The sequence below is a fragment of the Eubalaena glacialis genome, chromosome 15 (genome assembly GCF_028564815.1).
Source record: "Eubalaena glacialis isolate mEubGla1 chromosome 15, mEubGla1.1.hap2.+ XY, whole genome shotgun sequence".
NCBI classification, from domain to species: domain Eukaryota; kingdom Metazoa; phylum Chordata; class Mammalia; order Artiodactyla; family Balaenidae; genus Eubalaena; species Eubalaena glacialis.
Window position 1 is genome coordinate 67,978,326 of NC_083730.1, and position 22,498 is coordinate 68,000,823.

Consider the following 22,498-nt stretch of genomic DNA (forward strand, 5'->3'; position numbering starts at 1 on the left):
AAAGCCATTAAGGGCCCTTCTGGCTCTGAAACTCTGATTTTAAGTGAAAGTACACTAGGGACTTCCCTGGTGGCGCAGCGGTTAAGAATCCGCTTGCCAGTGCAGGGGACACGGGTTCGAGCCCTGGTCTGGGAAGATTCCACATGCCGCAGAGCAACTAAGCCTGTGTGCCACAACTACTGAGCCTGCGCTCTAGAGCCCACGAGCCACAACTACTGAAGCCCAGGTTCCTAGAGCCCGTTCTCCGCAACAAGAGAAGCCACTGCAATGAGAAGCCCGTGCACCGCAACGAAGAGTAGCCCCCGCTTGCCACAACTAGAAAAATTCTGCGCGCAGCAACGAAGAACCAACACTGCCAAAAATAAATAAATAAATACATAAATAAATAAACTTATTAAAAAAAAAAAAGAAAATACACTAAAAAAAAGGGGGGGTAGGGGCAGTAAATAGTCTTATCTATTCTTACCTGGCAAAGCAAGAGCCAAATGGGCGCGTTTTCCACGGAGAAGGGCCACCTCTGGCAGCTGCGGCCTCTCTTTGTGACCTGCCCGTGTTTGGCCGCTGCCAGAGGTTAGTTAACAGTTAAAGGTAGGTTAACATCCTACCTCTTGACAGAACTTGGTGGTGGGCCCGTCCTCTGCTGACTCGGCAAATTCCGTCCATGGAAGCTTCTCTCTCGTACAGAAAGCAAAGGGCATAGCTGTGGAGAGGAGAAAGGTCAGAATCACATCCAAGCTCATGGCCTCTGAGGGGGGTCCTTGGCCTGGTGGGGGAGGGTTTCCACAGGAGACCCCAGCCCCAAGAGCCTTGGCCTGCCTTCTGAGGCCCATCCCTGGCTGTGGGGACACCTCCCCTTTAGGCTTCATGGCAGAATAAGAGGCGAGGCCAAATGTCCTTCCTATGGTCTTAAAAACACTTGCAGCAGAAATCTGAACAGATACTTGCACACCCACGTTCACAGCAGCATGATCCACAACAGCCAAAAGATGGCAATGACCCAAGTGTCCGTCAGTGGACAAATGGATTAACAAAATATGGTCCATCCATTAGATGGAATATTATTCAGCCTTCAAAAGGAAGGAAAGTTTGACACTTGCTACAACATGGGTGAACCTTGAAGACGTTATGCGCATTGAAATAAGCCAGACACAGAAGGACAAGTGCTATATGGTTCCACTTACATGGGGGACCTAGGATAGGCACGTTCACAGAGACAGAAAGTAGATGGTGGGTGCCAGGGGCTGGGGGAGGGGAGAATGGGGAGATGTTGTTTAAGGGGGACAGAGTGTCAGTTTGGGAAGATGCAAAGGTTCTGGAGATGGATGGTGGCGATGGTTACACAATAATGTGAATGTACTTAATGCTACAGAACTGTGCACTTGAAAACGGTTAAAATGGTAAATTTTACGTTATGTCTATTTTACCACAATTTTAACAATACATATATATGTTAAAAATTTTTTACAAAAGGTACAGCCAGAAACTGTTCCCAACCAGCAGATCCCGAGCTGCTGGCCAATCTGCTGGTTGGTTAAGAGCACAACCAAGGCTCCTTGGGGACAGCATCAGAGGGCCACCGAGGATGGCGTTGGGACCCTCACACGTCACCATAGGAATGTTCATCCTCCCAGGGACTGAGGCTTGCTCAGGAACAAGAAAAGCCATTCATTTAATGACCCCATCAGAAGTTTGGGAACCACTGGGTAGGCTAAGCACTCCCCAAGGATAAAAGCATTATTTCTGTGACCTCTGGCTAGATGCCACCATCTAGGGGGCTAATTCAATAGGAAATTTCATTAACTCACTGATTTTTGTTTGCTTAAAAAAAAAAAGCAGGTACATATACACGCAGTAACAATTCAAAGAACGCCATGCACACCAGATTCTCAATGGCAGTTTCCTTTGTGGGGTGGAGGGGGCTGCGATGGTGGTAGGCACCAGGGACCTCTGGCTGAGTGTGTCCCACTGCTCCACAGCCTCGGCCACGTGCATCCACACCCGCCAGTCTGATGCTGTGAGCTGGGATCTCACTGGGATTAGACATGCATTTCCCGTGTCACCAGTGAGGTGGAGCACCTGGCCACATGGTTGCTGGCCTTTATGGATTCATCCTCCAGATGATCTTGTCCGTACCCTTGGTCTACTTCCTGCTGAGCTGTTTGTCTTTTTCTTCTTGATTTGGAGTACTGAATTCCTTGTTTGGACCAATTCCGCATACAGTTGGCCCTCTGCATCTGCGGGTTCCCCCAACAGCAGGCGGAAAATATTTGAAAAAAAATTCCACAAAGTTCCGAAAAGCAGAACTTGAATTTGCCACACATGGGCAACTATTTACTTGGCATTTACACTGTATTAGGTATTACAAGTAACCTCCAGATGATTTAAAGATTTAAAGTATATGGGAGGATGTGCGTAAGTAACATGCAAATACTACACTATTTTATATAAAGGACTTGAGCATCTCTGGATTTTGGTCTCTGCAGGGTTGGGGGTCCTGGAACCAATCTCTACAGATACCGAGGGACGACTGTACTCTTTAGATCTTCCTCCTCCCAATAACCCAAGTCCATTTCTTTTAGGAGGATTAGCCTAACGGATGTTTCCAGATGCTTGCTACTGTTCCGGTCACTCTGAAACTCAGAGTGCAGGGAAGGTTTGTAGGAAGCTGTGTGATGTGGCTGGCGAGGACTACCTGGTTGCTGCATGGGTTGTGTGGCCTGTTTGGGGGTAATAATTGCAACCAACCTTTTCCAAACACGGGCCATGTGCCCAGCACGGTGCCAGGCCTGGTAATAGGCAGCATGTCCCCAATACCCCTGCGAAGTTGGTGTGACTCCTCATTTCACAGAGAAGAGAAGCATCAGCCTCCAGATTCCTTCCAGTCCCTGGAAGCCTGGTGCTATGATGGCATCACCACCATCTCAGCCGCCAGGGCGGTAGCCCATGGAGGCAGCTAAGTGGGCAGCAGGCTCTGCCAGCACCAGCCCAGGGGGCCTTGGCACCAGGATCAAGACTCCCCAGGTGCCATCGGTGAAGATGGATGAGCTATTTTAAGGAAGCCAACAAGAAAGCTGTTGATAACAAAGAACAATCCTTAATGACCGTTGTTCACTCTCAGCTTTCAGAGCATTAGGAGAGACTCAAATGCCCCAAGAGAATAAAACCTCCCTTTCCGATTTCATTTCAGCTTGCTAAGCTCTCCAAATTTCTCCATTTCCATTTTAATGGCTTCTTTTCCTGTTTTCACAACTGCTGTAATGTAAACAAACTTTCAAAAGAAGCATGTGGAAGGGAGGTTGGGGGAGGTCGGCTGTGAAGTTCCAACTACAGTTTCCAAATTAGAGGGGAAGGGGGTTCCACATTCACTGAACCAACACTCCACGAGGCAGGCTCAGACTTGGACCAGGCCCTGCCCTCAGGAGCTGCCAGCCAAGACGGGAGCTGAAACGGAACCTGTGTAGGGGAGTCCCCAGGGCCCCCCCAAAGGAGGGGGTGTCCGTGCTAGGCCCTGATGGATGTGCAGGAGTTTTCCAGATCCAAGAAAGAGAAGAAGTTGGTTAAACCATCCAATAAATATTTTTTAGTGTCTGTCATGTACCAAGGATTATTCAAGCCACTAAAGATAAAATCTGGGTAGGGGAAAGAATAAACAGAATGTGGTCCATCCAAACAATGGAATATTATGCAGCCATAAAAAGGAAGGACACTCTGACACATGCAACAACACAGACGGACCTTGAAACCATGATGCTCAGTGAAATACGCCAGACACAAAAGGCCAAATACTGTAGGATTCCACTTACATGAGGCCCCTAGAGTAGTCAAATTCATAGAGACAGAAAGTAGAATAGAGGTTATCAGGGGTGGAAGAGGAAGGGGAGTACAGAGTTTTGGCTGGAGATGATGAAAAGGTCTGGGTATAGATGGTAATGACAGTTATATAATTTTGCAAATGTATTTAATGTCGCTGAATTGTACACTTACCAATAGTAATAGTATGCATATTTTACAATTAAATTTTTTTAATGTTAAAAAAATAGAGGTGGGGATTGGGGTGGGAAAAATAAACACCACCGAGGCACTGATCACATGGAGCTTACAGTCTAATGGAAGAGGCAGACAAATCAAAAGCATCACACAAGAGTACACGTATAACGAGAAATGTGAAGAACGTGATGAACTTCTGGGTACAGGTGGCAGATGGGACGCACTCCTTTGCTCTTTCCTGAAACCCCACCAAATGAGAGTAAAGGGTTTTTTGTGTACAGGTATAAACCCACAGGGATGAGGCACGAGCCAGGGACAAAAACAACAAAACATGGGAGGCTGGAGAGCCGAGGGAGGCGGGAGATATCTTAGTGAATCTGAGAACACTGAGTCCCCCCCGCAGTGGAGGAGGCCGGGAAGCACCCCACTCTCCATCACAGACCCCTTGAAAGCTCAGGAGCCAGAGGCACCATGCAGCTCTGAAGGTGGGGACGCAGGGAGGGGCGACAAATAAGTAGGATTGGTCAAAAGTCTACTTAAGAAGAAGTTAGATCCCTTCTCCACTCCAAGAGGCTGGGTTGAGCCTCTCCCACCCCAGCTAGAGGCTCACTCTCTAGAGACAGTTAAACAGAGGATCTCTGGCCTTGGGGAAGCCAGGACAAAGGTGAGTAGAGTGATAAAAACAAAGGGATTAACTAAACATAAGCATACTGGACTCCTGTCCTTTCCTCTTGGCAGGAGATTAGATGAATTTTCTCTGGGGAATCTGACCAGCCTGAAAAGAATGACCCAAAGATACTACCATAGGCGATTTCCTAACAAACAGCTAAACCCGGTCATTCTATAATGAAACTCAGTGGAGGAGTCCCTCCCACAAACTCAGAGCTTGCAATCAGTTTTTTAATCCCCAATTCTTAAAATATAAGTAATCGGGGCAGCAGCGGGGAGACCAACTTGGAGTAACTAGGAACCATGCAGGGAGAAAAAAAAATATTACTTAATATCCTTAGAGATAAGAGAAGATATTGTAACTATAAAACGAGAACAGGATGTGATAAAATAGAAAATTTCAGACCAAAAGAACTCTCATAAATTCAAAATATGACAGCAAAAACAAAAGACTAACTAGAAGGCTGAATGACAAATTAGATAAAATCTACCAGAAAATTGAACAAAAAGACAAAGAGATGAAAAATAGGCACAAATACAAAAGAAAATGAGGATCCAGTCCAGAGTTCCAACATCCTAACAGCAAGGAGTATCAAAAAAAGAGGAGAGAAAAAAGGGGAGAAAATCACGAATGAAACAATCTAAGAACATCTCCTAGATCTGAAAGACTCAAGTTTCTAGACTGTTAGAACTCACTGAAGTATCTAGAAGGATGGATTAAAATAGATACAGTCCATGGCACATCATTATGAAATTTCGAAGTACTGGAGAAGAAGAGATCCTACAACCTTCTAGAGAAAACCAGGCCACATACAATGGGGCATAAATCAAAATAGTCTTAGACTAGTCAACAACACCCAAAGCCAGAAGACACGGAGCAAAGTGTTCAAACTTCTGAAGGAAAATTGTTTCTAACCCAGAATTCTATACCCAACCAAACTATCCAGCAATATTTTCAGATGTGCAAGGTCTCAAACAGTCTACTCAACCAAAATGAGGGGGAAAAGCAAGAAAGAGGAAGCTGTGAGATAGGAGAAACACAAGAGCAAGGCAGAGGGACCCCCCCCGCCCCGGATGATGGTGAAGGGAGTCCTGGGATGGCAGAGAGGGGGAAACCAATTCAGAGCAGAGCAGCCAGAAGGCTCTGGGACAGATTTCTGTGAGGAGATGAAACCGATAAACTACTTCATGTGTCTAAACCTCTTAGGGGGATTTAGGAAACCAGCAGAAAGTTTGGGGTAGGCTTTGTGGTAAGCATGTAGAAAACAAAGCAAACTCCAGGGAAAACAGAAAGCTATTCAGGGAAAGAAATCAAAGCGATTTCCTTTGAATCTTGGTAGCAAATGGACTGGGGACAGACCAGGAAGGGTACATGTGCGTAGAGGGGGCAGGAGAGGGCAAAGGACTACACTGTCTCCTTCCATCATGGGAAGTCAATAAATGATGCAAAACTGAAAAATTAGGAAGCAGCAACACAAGCAAAGGTAAATTCCAAAAGAACCAGCTCAGAGAAGAAGTAGCTGCCTCTGGGGAAAAGGATAGCTATTTTTTGCTAACAGACCTTGTAGACCCATTTGACTCTAAACCATGAATGTGTATAACTATGACAAAAAAATAAAAATAAAATAAAGAGGTACAAGGTAGCAGGAGTATTTAATAGGGATGCAACTTTACACGGGGAGGCAGGCTCTGAGCTGAGATCCGAAGGTCGAGCAGCGTTACAGGCCAGGGGAGAGGAATGCTCCAGCTCCAGCTCTGGCTCTGGGTGGAGGGAACAGTGGGCGCAGTGGCCTCCGGGGAGCGGAGTAAAGTATCAGAAGGTCAGGGCAGAGCCCGGCAGAGATGGGGAGGAACAGATGATGCAGTGCAGAGTTTTCATACAGATCTTTCCTAGAAGGTGTGGGCAGCCAGTTAGAAGGGGCCAGAGTGGAGGAGACCAGCTGGAGGCGATTACAGAAGCTGAGGAGACGCTGACATGCCTTGGATCAGGGCAGAGGTAAGGAGGTGAGAGGAAGGAGTAAACGGATTCAAGTTTGGGAGGAAGGCCGAGGCTCAGACGAGAGACTGAGGCACGTGAGAAGGAGGAAGGCTGGGGTTCTGGGGTTGCTGGTGTTGTTGACAAAGAACCTTTCTATGGATGAGAAAAGAAAGGAGATTTTAAGAAATCAAGCAGCAGACACTCTTGGTGACGTGGAGATAAGACAGCACTGAAGGCAGCAGAGAAAGCACCCTGAGAGAGACTTACTCCATGCTTCCTGGAAACAGATGATGTTGACTCCACACATGGCAGCCACCTCTACGATGGCCTCGATGCGTCTGTGCAGGGCAGTGACCTGGCAATTTAAACAGCGAGGATTAGTTGGTTGAGACCATCTTTAGAACTCAACCACCACGTGGCCGGCTGCAAGAGGACGAGGAGGGTGGGAGGTTCTGGTATGTTGGACTGTCCTTGGGTCCAAGTCTACAGTCAAAGGTGGTGGTGCAGAGGCTCTGGGGTCCCACACACACTCAATGCTGCCTCGCTAAGCCTCGGTTTCCTTGACTGGAGAATGGGGAGAACGCTGCCTACCTCGTGGGTTTGCTAAGAGGAGGACGTGAGGATGTGAGCGCTTACTGCGAGAGGGGCCACACTCAGTGGGCCCACCACACACCACAACCATCCCCTGGGTTAACTGCTCCCTCGCCCCCTACCCCCCAGGACCCAGTCCACTTACGACGTCCTGCATCCACAGCTTCGGGGACGCCTTGTCCTGCCACTTCTGTTCTCCCATGTGTATCGTGTCTTCCAATGACTCGCCTTTCCCAGCTGTGCCCTCTGCCAGAATGTGCTCCCTTTCCCCACCCAAAATTCCCTGGATGTGTTATCCACATCACGTGTTGCCCACAGAGGGGTAGCTCTCCCAGCAAGGGGCCGAGAATCGGGGTACCTGCATTCTCCCCGGCCTGCGTGTGTCCCTATGGTGGCGCTGTTCCCATTGTGCTGTCGCATTCCTCCACTGTCACTCCCATGACCCCACGAGCTCCTTGGGAGCAGTGTCCTCAAGTTCTCTGTGCTCAGCATGACGTCTGGCTCCCAGGAGACATTCAGAAGTGTTTGTTCAAAGACAGACCAGAGGAACCAGGCTGAAAACCCAGAGACCACAAACGCTTCCTGATGGACGCTTGGTCTCCCTCGAGGGACTGCGTGCACGGGGCCCCGTGGATGACTGCTGGGTGCCAAGCGTGCTTCTAGGCTCTGGGGGGTGGTGATGACAGCATCCCTGCCCCCCGATGACCTGACAACCTGGGCTGAGGAGACATATTCACAATCTGACCGATGTCTGGGGATCTTAGGATCCAGGCAGAGGGACACACGGTGGACAGATGGGTCCTGACTGGCGTGTGCCGGCAGGAGCCCGAGAGGCAGTTCCACGGAGAGCGCGTGAGCCACAGGGGCACCCTCCCAACTGGTAAACGGAACTTCAGCTCAATCACAGGAGAGGAAGTGGAAAGGAAGGTGGACAGAACAGTGAGGAGTGAGAGGAAGGCAGAGAAAGGGTAGGAGCCAGAAGAGAAAGAAAAGCAAGTGACACGGCTGGAAGGAAGGGGGGGCCAGGGCAGAGCCGCTGGGCAACCATCCGGGGACAAGATCGAGTTCAAAACACAGAGCAGCCCGCTGCCCGTTTATGTATTTACAGTCAAAAGAGGCCAAACCTGTTTCACCACAGGGGTGTCCGCGGGGAGGGGGGTTCTGTTCTGAACGAGCCCCATGCGCACGGTCCGGGGCCTCCTCTGCTGCTCCGTCACAGCCTGAAAGGCATAGCCCTGCAGCTCAAAGTCCCCTTTGGAGGCGGCCTCAAAAGCCCTGCTGGGCAGGTCGAGCTTCCTAAACAGGCAGGAAAGAGGGGACATGATCTGCCTGAGGTCTGCTGCATTTAATGACCCTCCAGAGTCACTCCTCAGGCAGAGAAGAGGTGGGTGCGTCCCGGCAAGAAGGCCCAGGAGCCGGCCAGGGCCGCGGCCACGCGTGGGAAGCTGGGGCGGGGCTGCAGAATTGGGCCCGGTGGGTGGAGAACGGGCTTCCCTGGGGAGACTGGAGCCGGGAGCGGAGCGGCATGGTCAGGCTGGGCGGAGGAGGGCAGTGGGGAGGGGGCAGCAGGGAAACTAGTCACGAGGTTGATGCTGGAGCTGCTGAAATCGGGGGGGTGGGGGGGTGGCGGGAATTGAGGTCTCAGCAGGCAGCACAGGAGAGAGGGAAGAGATTCCCAAAAACGTCTGTGGACTAGAGTCAGAGGGCCGTGCTGAGCCTGGGGGCTGCGGCAGGTCGTGATGAGACAAAGGAGCTGTTGAGAAGGAGGCTGGGAGCCGGCTAGGAAGAGAGGCCAGGACGACAGCAAGACGGAGGGTCCCGTGGCCATTTGCCACTAAGGATTACAAGTCTTTGGTGACCCCCCCCCGCCACCCCATCCTGTCCTGCTTCCCGCCAGGGGAGAGGGCAGCTCCTTGCCCGATGCTGGGTGAGCGCGGTGGGGCCCAGATGTCCAGACCAAAGGCTGAAGGGCTCATGCCTGTTTGTGATTTATTAACAGAGGCAAGTGGATTATTTATAAAACCTCCCACCAAAGTGACCATGGGCCACATGGTCTGTTTTGTGCCTGGCCCAGGGGTGAAACCCGCAGGGGCATGGGACAGGGCCCCCAGCCAGGAAGGCCTTACCATCTAGGGGCACGGTGGTTATGAAATACCCAGAGAATGCATCAAAAAATAACCTGACAACCATTATCTAACAATATTTCTCTCCTACTTTAAACCACTTTCTTAAAGACATTTCTTTCAAAATCACAGCCCTGTCAGCCTGAGCCCCCTGCCACCGCCCCCTGCCAGGCAGTTTCCCCATGATGGCCCTGACAGCTCGGAGTTGGGTTCCGCCCCTGACAATCAGCCTGCTTTTCAACTAGTCAGGGTTCCGTGCGCTTCAGCAGGTTAGAAATAGCAGCAGTGCCCACACTGCGCCTCCTGTTGCCATGACTGCCTCAGAGACAGTCCCCCACCTACAGGCGGACGCCCCCACTCCCCCGGACAAGTCACCATGGTGGCCAGGACAAGAAGGAGGGCCTGGGGGCTGGCTGCCCTTGGGAGTGGTCCTGGTAGGCCGTCCTCAGCCTGCACCGTCAACCAGGAAGACATCAGGTGGAAAAGCTCGCCTCAGGTTTGCGAGCCCAGCTGTAACCATCACCTGGAAGGGGTCCTTCATCCTCTGGCTAACTCTCCCCACCCACTGACCGCAGCTGTCTGCTCTCCCCACGTTTCTACCTTCAACACTCAGCCCCGTCATTCCACGATGCTCAACCTCCCTGCCTCCATGCCCATCCCTGTCCCCAGCTCCCTGCAGACACGCGTCCCCTAGGCCATGCAGGCCAGGCCTCCACTGCCTTCTGGGTTCTACATTTCCCCAGCACCCCCCACTGTCTGGCCACTACCTGAAGGTTTCCCCGCCCTCCAGTTACCCTGGCATTCCTTCACCCAATCCTGCCTGCTTCATCCTGGAGAACCCAACTGGCCCTCGAGCCCCATTCTCTAACCATGTGCTGTGTCCACCAAAGGCTTGGCTCAAGGATGTGGTGTGGCACCGACCAGCCATGGTGGAGACCAGCAAATGGGCCACAACCTCACAAAGGGGGCTCTGTGCTGCCCCCAACCCTCCCTTGGTCCCCATAGTTGGCTCTTGCCCCTCTGCCCCTCATCGTGATACTAAGGCCCCCACCCTGGGGGCCTCACCTACAACTTCAAGGAGGAAAGCCCATCACTTCCTGTCCTGGCTCCACACATCCCCTGGCCTTTCCCCCGGGCACCCCTCTTTCCAGCGAGGTCAAGGCAGACCTTGCCCAAGGGAGCCCAGCCCCAGCTTCCTTGGCAAGCTCTCGCTTCTGGAACTTCTCTTTCCCCTCTAATGGCTCTTTACCATCAGTGTTTTAAATAATTAAACCAGAGCTTTGTTACAAAAGAAACACATGCTCATGGGGGGAAAAAAATCAAACAGTGGAAAATGTAAAATGAGTTCCTCTCCATCTCAGAACCTAGAGACAACCCCCTTAACAATGTCTTATGTATCTTTCCAATATTTTTCGATATGCGTGTGTGTTACATATACAAAGGTGTCCTTCTGTATGTTCTGCTCTTCCATTTACATGCTTTTATTTTTTTTTTGGCCGCGCCAAGCGGCATGTGGGATCTTAGGTCCCTGACCAGGGATCGAATCTGTGCCCCACTGCATTGAAAGCACAGAGTCTTAACCACCGGACCACCAGGGAAGTCCCTTCGTGCCTTTTTCACTTAACGATATACCCACTTTGGACATCTCTCCCTGTCTCCTGCAGACCTGCCACATTCACCATGACAGCTGTTTGAGTCTCTCCCATTAAAAAAACAGGAAAAAAAAAAGAAAGAAGGGAAGTGTGCTCTACACAGGCCTCTCTTGTTCTGGAACCACCAGCCTACTGGTTGCTAAAGCCAGTGGACTCCCTGCTGACCTTATCCTTCCAGACCTCCTTGAGCCACCTGACACTCTGTCCCTGTCCCGATCAGCATCCTTGATACTGGCCCTAGGGTCCCCCCCGCATCCTTACCTCTGGAGTCTCCCACAAAATCTCCACCTCCTCTGCCCCTTTAACACTGGGACCCCCAGATTCCTACTCTGCCCCCACTCCTCCACCTGGAATGACCATCTCTAGACAATCCCAAACTCAGCCTCCCCCCACCCTGATGCCCACCTCTGCAGAGTCTCTGTAGTGGGCTGACCTGTGGCCCCCCCCAAAAGATATGTCCAGCGTCCTAATGCTCAGAACCTGTGAATGGGACCTTATTTGGAAAAAGAGTCTTTGTGGATGTAATTAAGGATCTCAAGATAAGATCATCCTGTATTACCCGGGTGAGCCCTAAATCCAGTGATGGGTTAAGAAACGCCCAGAGGAGAGACACAGGGAGAAAAGAAGACCAAGTGAAGACAGAAGCAGAGATTGGAGTGATGCTGCCACAAGCCAAGGAACACCAGAAGCCACAGAAACTAGAAAAGGCATGGAAGGATTCTCCCCCAGAACCTTTGGAAGACTGTATTCCTGCCAACACCTTGATTTTGTACTTCTGGTCTTCAGAACCATGATGTAGGGCAACCATCAAAAGACAGAAAGTCCCTCAAGAGTAGGAACTGTGGCTAACTCATCCTTGTACCTCTAGTGCCCAAGACAAAAATAAACAATAAATGTTTGTTGAATGAATAAATGTTTCGTGGTTCTGGCTGTCTTAAAACTGAGAGTTGATGTTCTCTGGGGATTTCATCTGTCTGGCACAGGCAAAGGCCCATTTAGCTCATTCACTTAGCAAACATTTACTAAGCATCATCTTTGTGTTGGGCGTGGCAAGTATTGGGGTGGGAAGCTGGTCTTGTGTGGAGCAAAGGGGGAGTCCAGGGGAGGGACTGAGGATTCAGGTCCACCAGGCATTCATAGAGGCAGCCATGCCCGAGTCAGGCCACGAGAAGTGAACAGAAGAAGTTTTACATGATTAATTTTCTTTTCTTTTTAATAAATTTATTTATTTATTTATTTGTGGCTGCATTGGGTCTGTTGCTGCGCGTGGGCCTTCTCTAGTTGCTGTGAGTGGGGGCTGCTCTTCGTTGTAGTGCACGGGCTTCTCATTGTGGTGGCTTCTCTTGTTGCGGAGCACTGGCTCTAGGCACGTGGGCTCAGTAGTTGTGGCTCGTGGGCTCTAGAGCACAGGCTCAGTAGTTGTGGCACACGGGCTTAGTTGGTCTGCGGCATGTGGGATCTTCCCGGACCAGGGCTTGAACCTGTGTCCCCTGCATTGGCAGATGGATTCTTAACCACTGTGCCACCAGGGAAGTCCCTAAATGACTAATTTTCTATCTTCACTTTGCAGTCTGTTCATAGCCAAATCCCACTCAATCACAAGTACAAAGGTTTATACCCTAGAGGTGAAGCTTGGAAGGGCTCAGTTCTGGGTGGAACAGAACCAAGAAAAGCGAAAAGGAGAAAGAATGGAAAAGGGGAACCACTTACTCAGTTATTGTGAGCCAAGCCCCAGGAAGAGGCCTGGTGGTCACTGATTAATGGAATCTGGTTCCCATTTTACCTCCCATTCCAATCCCTCCCCACCCTGGAGCGATCCAAATGTGCACACAAAGTCCCTTTTACAAGGTAGTCCTTACTCTGAGCTCTAGAATGGGTCCCAGCCAGTCCCCTACGTGGGAAACTTATTTCTATTTTCCTAAGACTCTCCCTGACACCCACGAGCTCTGTCTTTTCCCAGTGGAACATGCCCACCTCACCCTTAAACACCCTGAGACACCCCTTGCTTCAGGACACCTTCTTTAGGAGCCTCAATTCTAAGAGGCTTCCCCCGTGACGAGCCTTTACACGTGCGGTGGGAAGCAGTAATCCAGCATGAGCACACTGGAGGGGCCTTGAAGGTCATCCAGTCCCAGGCACCCCTCTTTGGGTACAAAGAGCCCTTTTGGACAAAGTTCTGTACCATGCCCACCCCGAAAGGCAGCTGTTCTACCTTTACCATCCACTAGCTGTGAAAACACCTGAGACTCTGAGGTCTGGCCTCCCTGCAGGAACTCCACATCAGCTGGTGGCTGGGAATCTCTGATCCAATCAACACCCTCCAGTTTCAGGTGAGCTGATCAGGTTCCTGCCTCAAGGTCACTGCCACAAGGGCAGGGAGTGCGCAGTCTGGCTGGATTGCGGGAGCCCACAAATGGGCAAGAAAGTGGAAGGACGTTTAGTCAGGAGTTGCATGGTGTCAGAGTTTGCATTACATTCTAAGGGCCGTGGGAATCCCTGATAGAGTTTTAAGCAGGATATGATTTACATCTTCTGGTTGCTTTGAGAAAAGTGGACTGAAGAGAAACAAGAGTGGAAGGGGAAGTGTCTTCCAGCTCTGTATGCCCAGCGTCCAGCAGTGCACTGCCCTCAGAAAGTCCTAGTGATGCACACAGCTGCCTGGGAGTGAAAAAAATTTGGTCTGAGCATGGGAACTAACTCCTGTGGCTTGCCAGTGGGAAAAGTTCCTTCGCCAACCAGATTCAGAGGCCTCTCCCTCCAAGGATCCGCCAGAGGCTGGGTCACTGCGGGAAGGAGGGGCTGGGGGCTCTGACAGGAGGTAATGACCCAGACAGACGCCTAGAGGACAGGCCTGGCTCTGGGGAAGAAGCTAGTCACTGGAAGTTGGGAAAGAGAGCTGGGTGGTCACAGAGAAAGCACAAAGAGTAAAAACCATCCTTTCCCTCTGGGCTTGTAAAGTTCACTCTCAGTTGTGCAACCCTGAGCTCCCAGAGCTGTCACATCTAGACCTCCCAGGGTCTCAGCTCCCCAATTCAGTACTTCACCACCGCCCTTGCAGAGCCCTTCAGATTCTGAAGCACTCTGCCTGGTCCCCCAGACCCACACCCGCTGGCCCCAAGGTCTCCCACCTTCCCAGTCTAGGCCCCACACCTGGTCTCTTTGCCATAGAGAATGCGTTTGACCTCCTGCAGGTCTGCGAGTGGCAGATGCTTCTCCAAGCACCGCTCCAGCGACTCAAATCCAGCCCCGGCCATGGCTGAAGTCCGCACGTTTCTTTAGACGCACACTGCCTGACGGCCTTTGCCCCCAGGAAGAGGAGCAGGAGGACGAGGCGGCTGCTGACAGCCAGGGCCGCGCACGCGCCCTCCTCTCTACTCCCGCGCCCTCCCCTCTACTCCCGCGCCCTCGGCTCCGGAGGGCTCACGTGGGGACACGCCCCCTCCTCGCACATCAGCAGCTCGCAGCCAATCAGCGCCCCAGGACGTCGCGGGTGGCACCGCCCCTCGCCCTTCCCGCCTCCTTCGGCACGCGCCGGCCACGCCCCCTCCACGAGGGATGCGGGCGTGCCGCGGCTCAGCGCTGTGGTTCCCGACAGCCCGGCTGCCTGACTGCCCGTCCGTCAGTCCGCCAGCCGCCCTCGGAGGCCCTCGCTCAGGTGCCCGGGCCGCGTGCTTGTCTCTCGCTCTCCTCACCTCAGGTTCCCGCCCCGAGAGTCGGGACGGAGGACGCGGAGAGGCGGCGAGAGTGGCCAGGATGCGGCCTGCAGGGCTGCGGCGGGCCTGAGGTGAATGGACCGTTGCGGGGCCTTCCCGTCAAGCCCTCAGGCTCCGGCGCAGCGCCCGGGACGCGGACGGAGGTACGGGACGAGCTGAGCCCCGGGCCGGAGGCCTCACCACTGCCTTCCGGGGCCTGGTTTCTAGAGTTGGGGGGCCGGGCTGCGCGCCCCCACCCAGGGACCCTCACGCCGTCGTGGGGCCGATACCACCGAGTGCGGTGCGGTCCGCGCGGGGCGGGCGGGCGGGTGGCTAGGTGTCCGCATGGCCCCCTGGTGGGGGTTGGGGTCGCCGCCCATAGGCCAGGGTGGGCCCCCCAGAACCCAAGAAGCCCCCGAGCCTGGCCCACCCGGCCCGACGGGGCAGGCGCCGGCAGGGACAGCCTGGTCAGCCACCTGCAGGCCTTGACACCCCCGACGTGGGGCTTCTGTTGCTTCTCTGTGGACCGGAATCCCGCTGCCGAGCGGGGTTGTTTAAACATCAGATAAGATGAACACACAGGGAGCTCAGAGTAGGTGCTGTGTGGCCCAAGGCTTTAGAGACGTTACAGAAGCCTCTCACGCACAGGTTTGGGTCATTGATTTAATGCATGTTCACGGGCAGTTTCCAGTATCTGATGGAGCCGCCTTTCAAGAATGCAGACTTTGAAGGCTTGCTGTGTCTAAGGCTCCGAGATAAGGGCATTGCACAGACCAGCAAGACCTAGTACCTTTCCTCTGTGATTTAAGGTAGGGACAAACTTTGTAGTTACTGCAGATTTAAATAATTCGGTGTGGAAACGGTATACTAGGTGCCGTGGAGCGCAGAGGAAGGGGTGATTTCTGGCTTAGAAGGGGAAATCGTTTAAGGCCTCAAAGGAGAGGATTCATTGCCGACTCAAAATGCCTCAGAGGGAATTTGAACCCCCCTTCTAATGCCCTGCTCTTGTCTTCTGTATGGTATTTCCTAGTTTAGTTAATGGCCTTGTTGCCCACTCATTTGCCAAGCCTTTGGGAGTCATCCCCAACTCCTCCATGTTCTTTTTTTCCCCCATGCAATCAAGTTCTGCTAAATTTATCTCCTGACTTTTGCTAAAATCCTTACTTCTCCCACCTCATGCCTGCAATATGTCATCTTTTGCTTGAATTGCTGCCAGTCTTCTAACTTTACTCCCTACCTCTGATGTCTATCCTTAGTTGTCCCTCTAAAACTAACATCTTAACATCCTTTGTTCCCTTTCATTCAGTCTCTCCCTGCCTAGAATGACCTTCTGTCTTCTGTTTTGTGAACTCCTACTCATCCTCCAATATGCAGCTTAGTTATCACCTCCTCTGTAAAGTCTTCTCCAGGTGCTCCAAGAGAAGTTAGACTCCACTAACCCTTTATGGATAGTTCTATTAGCGCATTTATCAAGCACTATTGGATAATTATTTCTGAGCTCTGGGCAGGAACTGGGTCTGATCTACTTTTGTATCTTCAGGGCTTCGGCACTCAATAAATGACCGCTGAAAGAATTAATTCTGAAGGAATTGAGGACAGATTCATTAAGGTGGTGACATTTTGAGCTGGACCTTGAAACAGAAGTAGAAACTATTTATTATAGTTAAATTGCTTAATCTATCTTATTGTTTGGTGACAGGTCATTCATACTAGGTCATTATAAACCAGGGTTTCACAAATATGAAACACGTACTTGAGAAGGATTTAAAAAGTTGTGTTAAAATTTTTATATTTACCCAATTTATTTTCACTCTAATAAGACACTTGATTAGATCCTTCTGTGGTAATCAGTAAAAAAGACTAAGCTCTGTCCTAGTTTCTTTTTGCAAATCCAGCCAAACCAGAGGTTTTAACTGCATGCAAGCTCACTACAGTGAGGGACTCTTCCTTGTTTTGAAGACCAACTCTTTCTGTGGCAACATGGTTTGGTTTATGGATATATAATAATTTGGTAATTATATACAACATGAACAGGAAGAATGGAATATACCACAACCTCAGTATGGTGGTTGCCTCTGGAGAAGGAGGTAGGGGAATGTAATAGAGGAATGGGGATCATCTGCTGATATATATTTCTTTTTAAAAAAGATTCGAAGCATATGATATTTTAAAAATCTGGGTCTTGTTATGCTTTTTTTGTGTTTGAAATATTATTTTATAGAAAATTACTTTATAGAAAAAAGAGCCTTATACTAGAAGTCAGGAAATCTGTAGTTTAGTCTGGGTTTTATCACTACCTCAGTTTTCCCATTGTAAGAAAGATGGGAAAGGGGAGGCAGCTGGGCAGACAGTCTGTAGAAATGATCTAAGCCTTTTCTAATTCTAATAAAATATGAGTCTAATTATCTAGTCATATATAAATTTCTGTATTTACATGCTTGTTTGTGACAAGAGAGTTTCATTATAGAGGCTGGTTAGAAAGAGTTGATTTGTTAAAACTGTATTAGTGTCTGCTTTTAGGCATTACTTAAAAAAAATTTTTTTTTTTTGATGTGGACAATTCTTAAAGTCTTTTTTTTTTTTTTTCTTTAAAGAATGAGGCTTGGCCCCATCTCATATGTTACAGTTTTTTTTTTTAAATTTATTTTATTTATTTTTTGGCTGCATTGGGTCTTTGTTGCTGCGTGGACTTTCTCTAGTTGCGGCGAGCATGGGCTACTCTTTGTTGCAGTGAGCGGGCATCATATTGCGGTGGCTTCTCTAGTTGCGGAGCAGGGGCTCTAGGCGCGTGGGCGTCAGTAGTTGTGGCGCATGGGCTTAGTTGCTCCGCGGCATGTGGGATCTTCCCGGACCAGGGCTCGAACCCATGTCCCCTGCATTGGCAGGCGGATTCTTAACCATTGCACCACCAGGGAAGTCCTAGGTGTTACTTTTAAATTCACAATGTACGTTAATCTTAATCCTTAGGGAAGGTAGTTAAGGTGCTGTGGACTCTGCTCATCAACATTTGGAAGATTTGAACGATTTTACGATCGTCGTTCGTGAGCAGCCCTTGCAAGGGCCATGATATGGAGACCCCATCTTTCTCTTTTCTCCTGTGAACCAGAGGGGCTGCTTTTGACCTCATTTAGCTTTACAGCACACAAAAGCTTTTGCCTCTTTTTGTCCCATTTGATCCTCGCAGTAATACTGTGAACTATGGGGCAGGAGTTCTTGGTATTTGTCAGATTTCCAAGTTAAACATGATACTTACTGGAAATGAAAATACAGGCGCCAATATTTCACTTATAGTCAAGGGGGAAAAGATCTTAAGTGACCCGATTTCTAGGAAACTTTCTAAAGGTCCAGTGTCTGGGTTAACTTGTCCCTATATGGTGTTCCTTAGCTCAGAAGTCATAGTTCTTCTTTCTTTGCTAGGGTGTATTTTATTGTTAATATTATTATCCTCGTGTAGACTTTAAGTGGCTCACATGAAAGAGTTTCGGAATAACGCACTCAAGCTGCCTGAAAATGGATTTTGTAGCAGGGCAGGGCCAGCCCAGCCAAAATGGTGACATGGAATTTCATTGTCTCCTTTTGAGCAGTCTGAACTTTTGTCCCTTGTTTTTGCTTTGAGTCCCTTGCTTCTCCCCTCATGACTAATCCTGCCCATCCCTGCAAGGCCTTCTTTACTCCCAGTAAACTTTCACAGTCCATCTCTTTTTGGTTTTTTTTGGCCGTGTGGCAATGTGGGATCTTAGTTCCCCGACCAGGGATTGAACTCACACCCCCCTGCATTGGAAGCGTGAAGTCTTAACCACTGGACCCCCAGGGAAGTCCCTCATAATCCATCTTAATGTTAGCTGAGCAACAATAAAATGCAGTGATCACCTCCATTTTAGTGGGGGAGATCCTACAGAAGGAACCTCTGATGATGAAAGTGTCAGGCATGAGAAAAAGCCCTGAGAGAAATATTTAAGTCAGGAGACCCCACCCCTCAGAAAACATTCAATGGCCTCATTTTTTCTGGAATATGACCTATCTGATACATCTTGTACATTCCTATTGCTACTTATGCATCCGTGTACAGGCTCTCACCATTTAAATTACTTCAACCAACTCATGATCAGTCTTCCTGCCGCCCAACTTCAAATTCCTCCTCAGCCTTGGTTCCCAGGGTGATCTGTTCTTCAGTGGCACTTCATTAGTTTAGGCCGAAGTCCTAGAGGGCATGGCATCAGGCCCTCTGATTTGGCCTCATCTCATGCTATAGCTCTTCCCTGCCCATACTTTGGGCTCCGGCACTGTCAGACTGTTTCTAGTTGCACAAACCCTCCATACCATTTCATGCCCATGTCTTTGCTCGGCTCCTTCTTCACCTAGAAAATTCTCAAAACCTTAAGATTCATCAGGTGTCTCCTCTTCAATAAATCCTTTCCTGGGTCCTCAGGCTTGCTTGAGTTCCCACCTCTGTGTTTCCATAATATCGAATCTGTTAAGTTTCTTGAGGATAGAAGTATGACATGTCTTTGGACAAAAGATTGTTGAAGCAAATTGAACACCACATCAATATTTATAAATGTTTATATAGTCATTTACCGGTTCCTTTTATAGCTGTATATTTAGCCTGCTTTTTTTAAAAAATTAATTATTTTGGCTGTGCCAGGCACGTGTGTGGCACATGGGACCTTTTAGTTGCAGCATGCAAACTCTTTAGTTGCGGCATGCATGCAGGATCTAGTTCCCCGACCTGGGATCAAACCCACACCCTCTGCATTGGGAGCATGGAGTCTTACCCACTGGACCACCAGGGAAGTCCCTTAGCCTGCTTTTTTTTTTTTTTTTTTTTAAATCTTGATTCTCATCGTGTCTCTCTCTGCAAACTCTTTTTTTTCCTTTAATTAATTAATTAATTTATTTATTTATTTTTGGCTGTGTTGGGTCTTCGTTTCTGTGCGAGGGCTTTCTCCAGTTGCGGCAAGCGGGGGCCACTCTTCATCGTGGTGCGCGGGCCTCTCACCATCGCGGCCTCTCTTGTTGCGGAGCACAGGCTCCAGACGCACAGGCTCAGTAGTTGTGGCTCACGGGCCCAGTTGCTCCGCGGCATGTGGGATCTTCCCAGACCAGGGCTCGAACCCGTGTCCCCTGCATTAGCAGGCAGACTTGCAACCACTGCGCCACCAGGGAAGCCCTAGCCTGCTTTTTAAAAAGACCACCCTTAGCTGTGGCAGATTCATAATCCTCTCCTTTCAGTAAGACTCTCAGCTGTCTTTAAACCCTGGTCATCTAGGACACAAGTAGTCCAAGTCCTTGAGTGGTTCCAATACCAGTATTGTTGTTGGGGGAAAGAAGTCCACCCTCAGGGGCTACTTCATATAGCATAGCTCTGTTTACTCGGAAGTTGCCAGTTCAGTATGTCATGATTCATCCCTCTCTGATTATCTCCTGGCCCATAGTCACTTGGATTAGGAGTTTGGCAGGATCTTTAGCCATCACATTCTTGAGTTGTAGATAACATACATCAGACCTCATTTTCAGAAATGTCCTAGCTATAGGTAACAGAGGGCTGCCTACATGTATTTTGAGAAACAGTATAGTATAACAGAAAGAACATTGAATTGGGTATATAAATAGGTTCTAATCCTGGTTTTGGTATTAGGTAACTGCAGCTTTAGATAAATTACTTGATATCTCTTGCTAATCTATAAGGTTAAAGGTATTGGACTAATTCTCATAAATTTTATGATTTTATGATTGCTGGAGTTTGGCATCTCTTAAGTGTTGTAACAACTTTTTATCTTTTCACTGAGACCTTTTTTTATCTGTATGGCAAGGGCAAGTAGAGCACATGTGGCTAACAGCTAATGGAGAACTCCTTGGATATTAGTGCCTTAAGGCCAGGACTGGGCCACCCTTGTGTTATCGAGTGCCATGGGTACAGTGGGAATTGCACTGGACTAGAAATCCAAGGACTTGGGGTTCACTCCTGGTTCTACGCCAGGACAAGTCATGAGCTTTCTGGGTCTTTTTCTCCATCTATAAATGAGGATGATAATACCCACTGTACTTTCTTTGAACTGAAATAATCCAATAAGCTAAGTGGAAATATCTTTGAAAATCTATATTTCTACAAGGTATTTTTAATCAGGGAAAAGGTATTTAGATATAATATTCCCATGGAAAATCATAAATATACCATCCTTAATGTACTGGATGCTTATCTTTGGGGTATTTTTTCCAGTGGTGGTAATGCCTTTGCATTGAATCATTTATACTCTTTCCGCCAGTTCTTCTGGTAATAAATAGCACACATTTGAAAGACGAGTAATTTTGAAGAAGGCTGCATTCTGAGGGAAGCCATGAAATAAATCAAAGCTGACTAGCCTAAGCTGAAATCTAGTCCATGACCCATCACTAGTTTGTCTAATCATTTGGGCTAGCAAACTAAGTAAGCACAGGCTGGTGTATCATTAGGAATGCAAAATCCCAGTTTGAATTTTTGGGACCCAGATTTCATGAAGTTTCAACGTGGTAAATGAACCTTCTTAAATGAACCTTCCTCTCTACTTCCTGCTCTTCCTAAAACAATTGTATACATATGCAATGGGGTTAGTAACAATATGTGTGGCATTTAGGGGTATTTGGCAGATTATAAGCTCAGTGTGAGTCAGCAGTGTGTTGTAGCTGCAAAAAAGATGATATAGTCTTAGGTTGCGTTATGAGAGGTATAGTGTCCAGAACACACCTGTAATCTGTCTTGGTCTGGGCTAGATACGAGGCATGTAGATCATCTTGAATACATCCAGAAAAGAAAGAGATGATGTTGGTGAGAACATCTAACAGCAACAAATTGTTGAAGGCACTAGCAAAACAAAGCAGACAAACTCAGGAAGGATATTGTCACTTTATTCAGATATCTGAAGGGGGCCATGTATAAGAGGTTTATATTTGTTCCATATGGCCCTAAGGAGAGGAGCTGGAGTCAATGGATAGAAACTCAGGGAGGCATATTTCAGCCCCAGTTACTTCCAGCAGGTGATTCAAAGATGAAATTGGCTGCCTCTGCAGACAGTGAGTTCTCAGTCATTCTGAGTGTTCAAGTACGGTCCCGATGACCACTTGGTGGGAGTGTTGTAGAAGAAAGTCAGTCATCAGATGGGTAGTTGAACCAGATAGTCCATGATTTGTATGTATTGCTTTAACATGAACCAAAAAAAACTTAGGGATATTAAATCCAAAGAGCTGCAAACAGACCATAGACCAATACAAGATAGTTTGGTATCTGAAGAAGTGAAAGTCAAGAAGAGTGCTCTTACTGAAGAACCAGGTGATGGGAAGATTTTAGTAGTGGTAGTAGTACTAGTAGTAGTAGTGTTTGTTGTAGTGTATTTGTTTGGTTTGGTTGGTTTTAATGGAAAAGGACCAATTTTTTTTAAATTAATTAGTTTATTTTTGGCTGCATTGGGTCTTCGTTGCCGTGTGTGGGCTTTCTCTAGCTGTGGTGAGCGGGGGCTACTCTTCGTTGTGGTGCGCAGGCTTCTCATTGTGGTGGCTTCTCTTGTTGCAGAGCACGGGCTCTAGGTGCGCGGGCTTCAGTAGTTGTGGCTCGCAGGCTCTAGAGCGCAGGCTCAGTAGTTGTGGCGCATGGGCTTAGTTGCTCTGCGGCATGTGGGATCTTCCCGGACCAGGGCTTGAACCCATGTCCCCTGCATTGGCAGGCGGATTCTTAACCACTGCGCCACCAGGGAAGTCCAAGGACCACTTTTATTGCTAGTAGTGTGGACCTAGATTCTGGGACCTAATAGTGACAGGAGTTTTGGTCCCAGA

General features: G+C 49.0%; 1 protein-coding gene across 2 annotated transcripts in view; it reads right to left on the reverse strand.

Moving 5' to 3' along the window:
- UPB1 (beta-ureidopropionase 1) overlaps positions 1 to 14,324 on the reverse strand; it is a 28,944-nt gene extending 14,620 nt beyond the window's left edge. Inside the window, exons 1-4 of one of the 2 annotated variants that reach the window (XM_061170055.1) lie at positions 14,151 to 14,324; positions 8,350 to 8,521; positions 6,902 to 6,989; positions 606 to 700 (exon numbers count right to left, since the gene is read on the reverse strand). In XM_061170055.1, the coding sequence (XP_061026038.1) occupies positions 606 to 700; positions 6,902 to 6,989; positions 8,350 to 8,521; positions 14,151 to 14,254 (459 nt within the window). In that variant the 5' untranslated portion in view covers positions 14,255 to 14,324. Of the gene's footprint in view, positions 1 to 605; positions 701 to 6,901; positions 6,990 to 7,370; positions 7,489 to 7,583; positions 7,765 to 8,349; positions 8,522 to 14,150 lie in introns of those variants that run through there. The other variant, XM_061170056.1, reaches the window with a different exon arrangement.
- Positions 14,325 to 22,498: the final 8,174 nt, after the last annotated feature.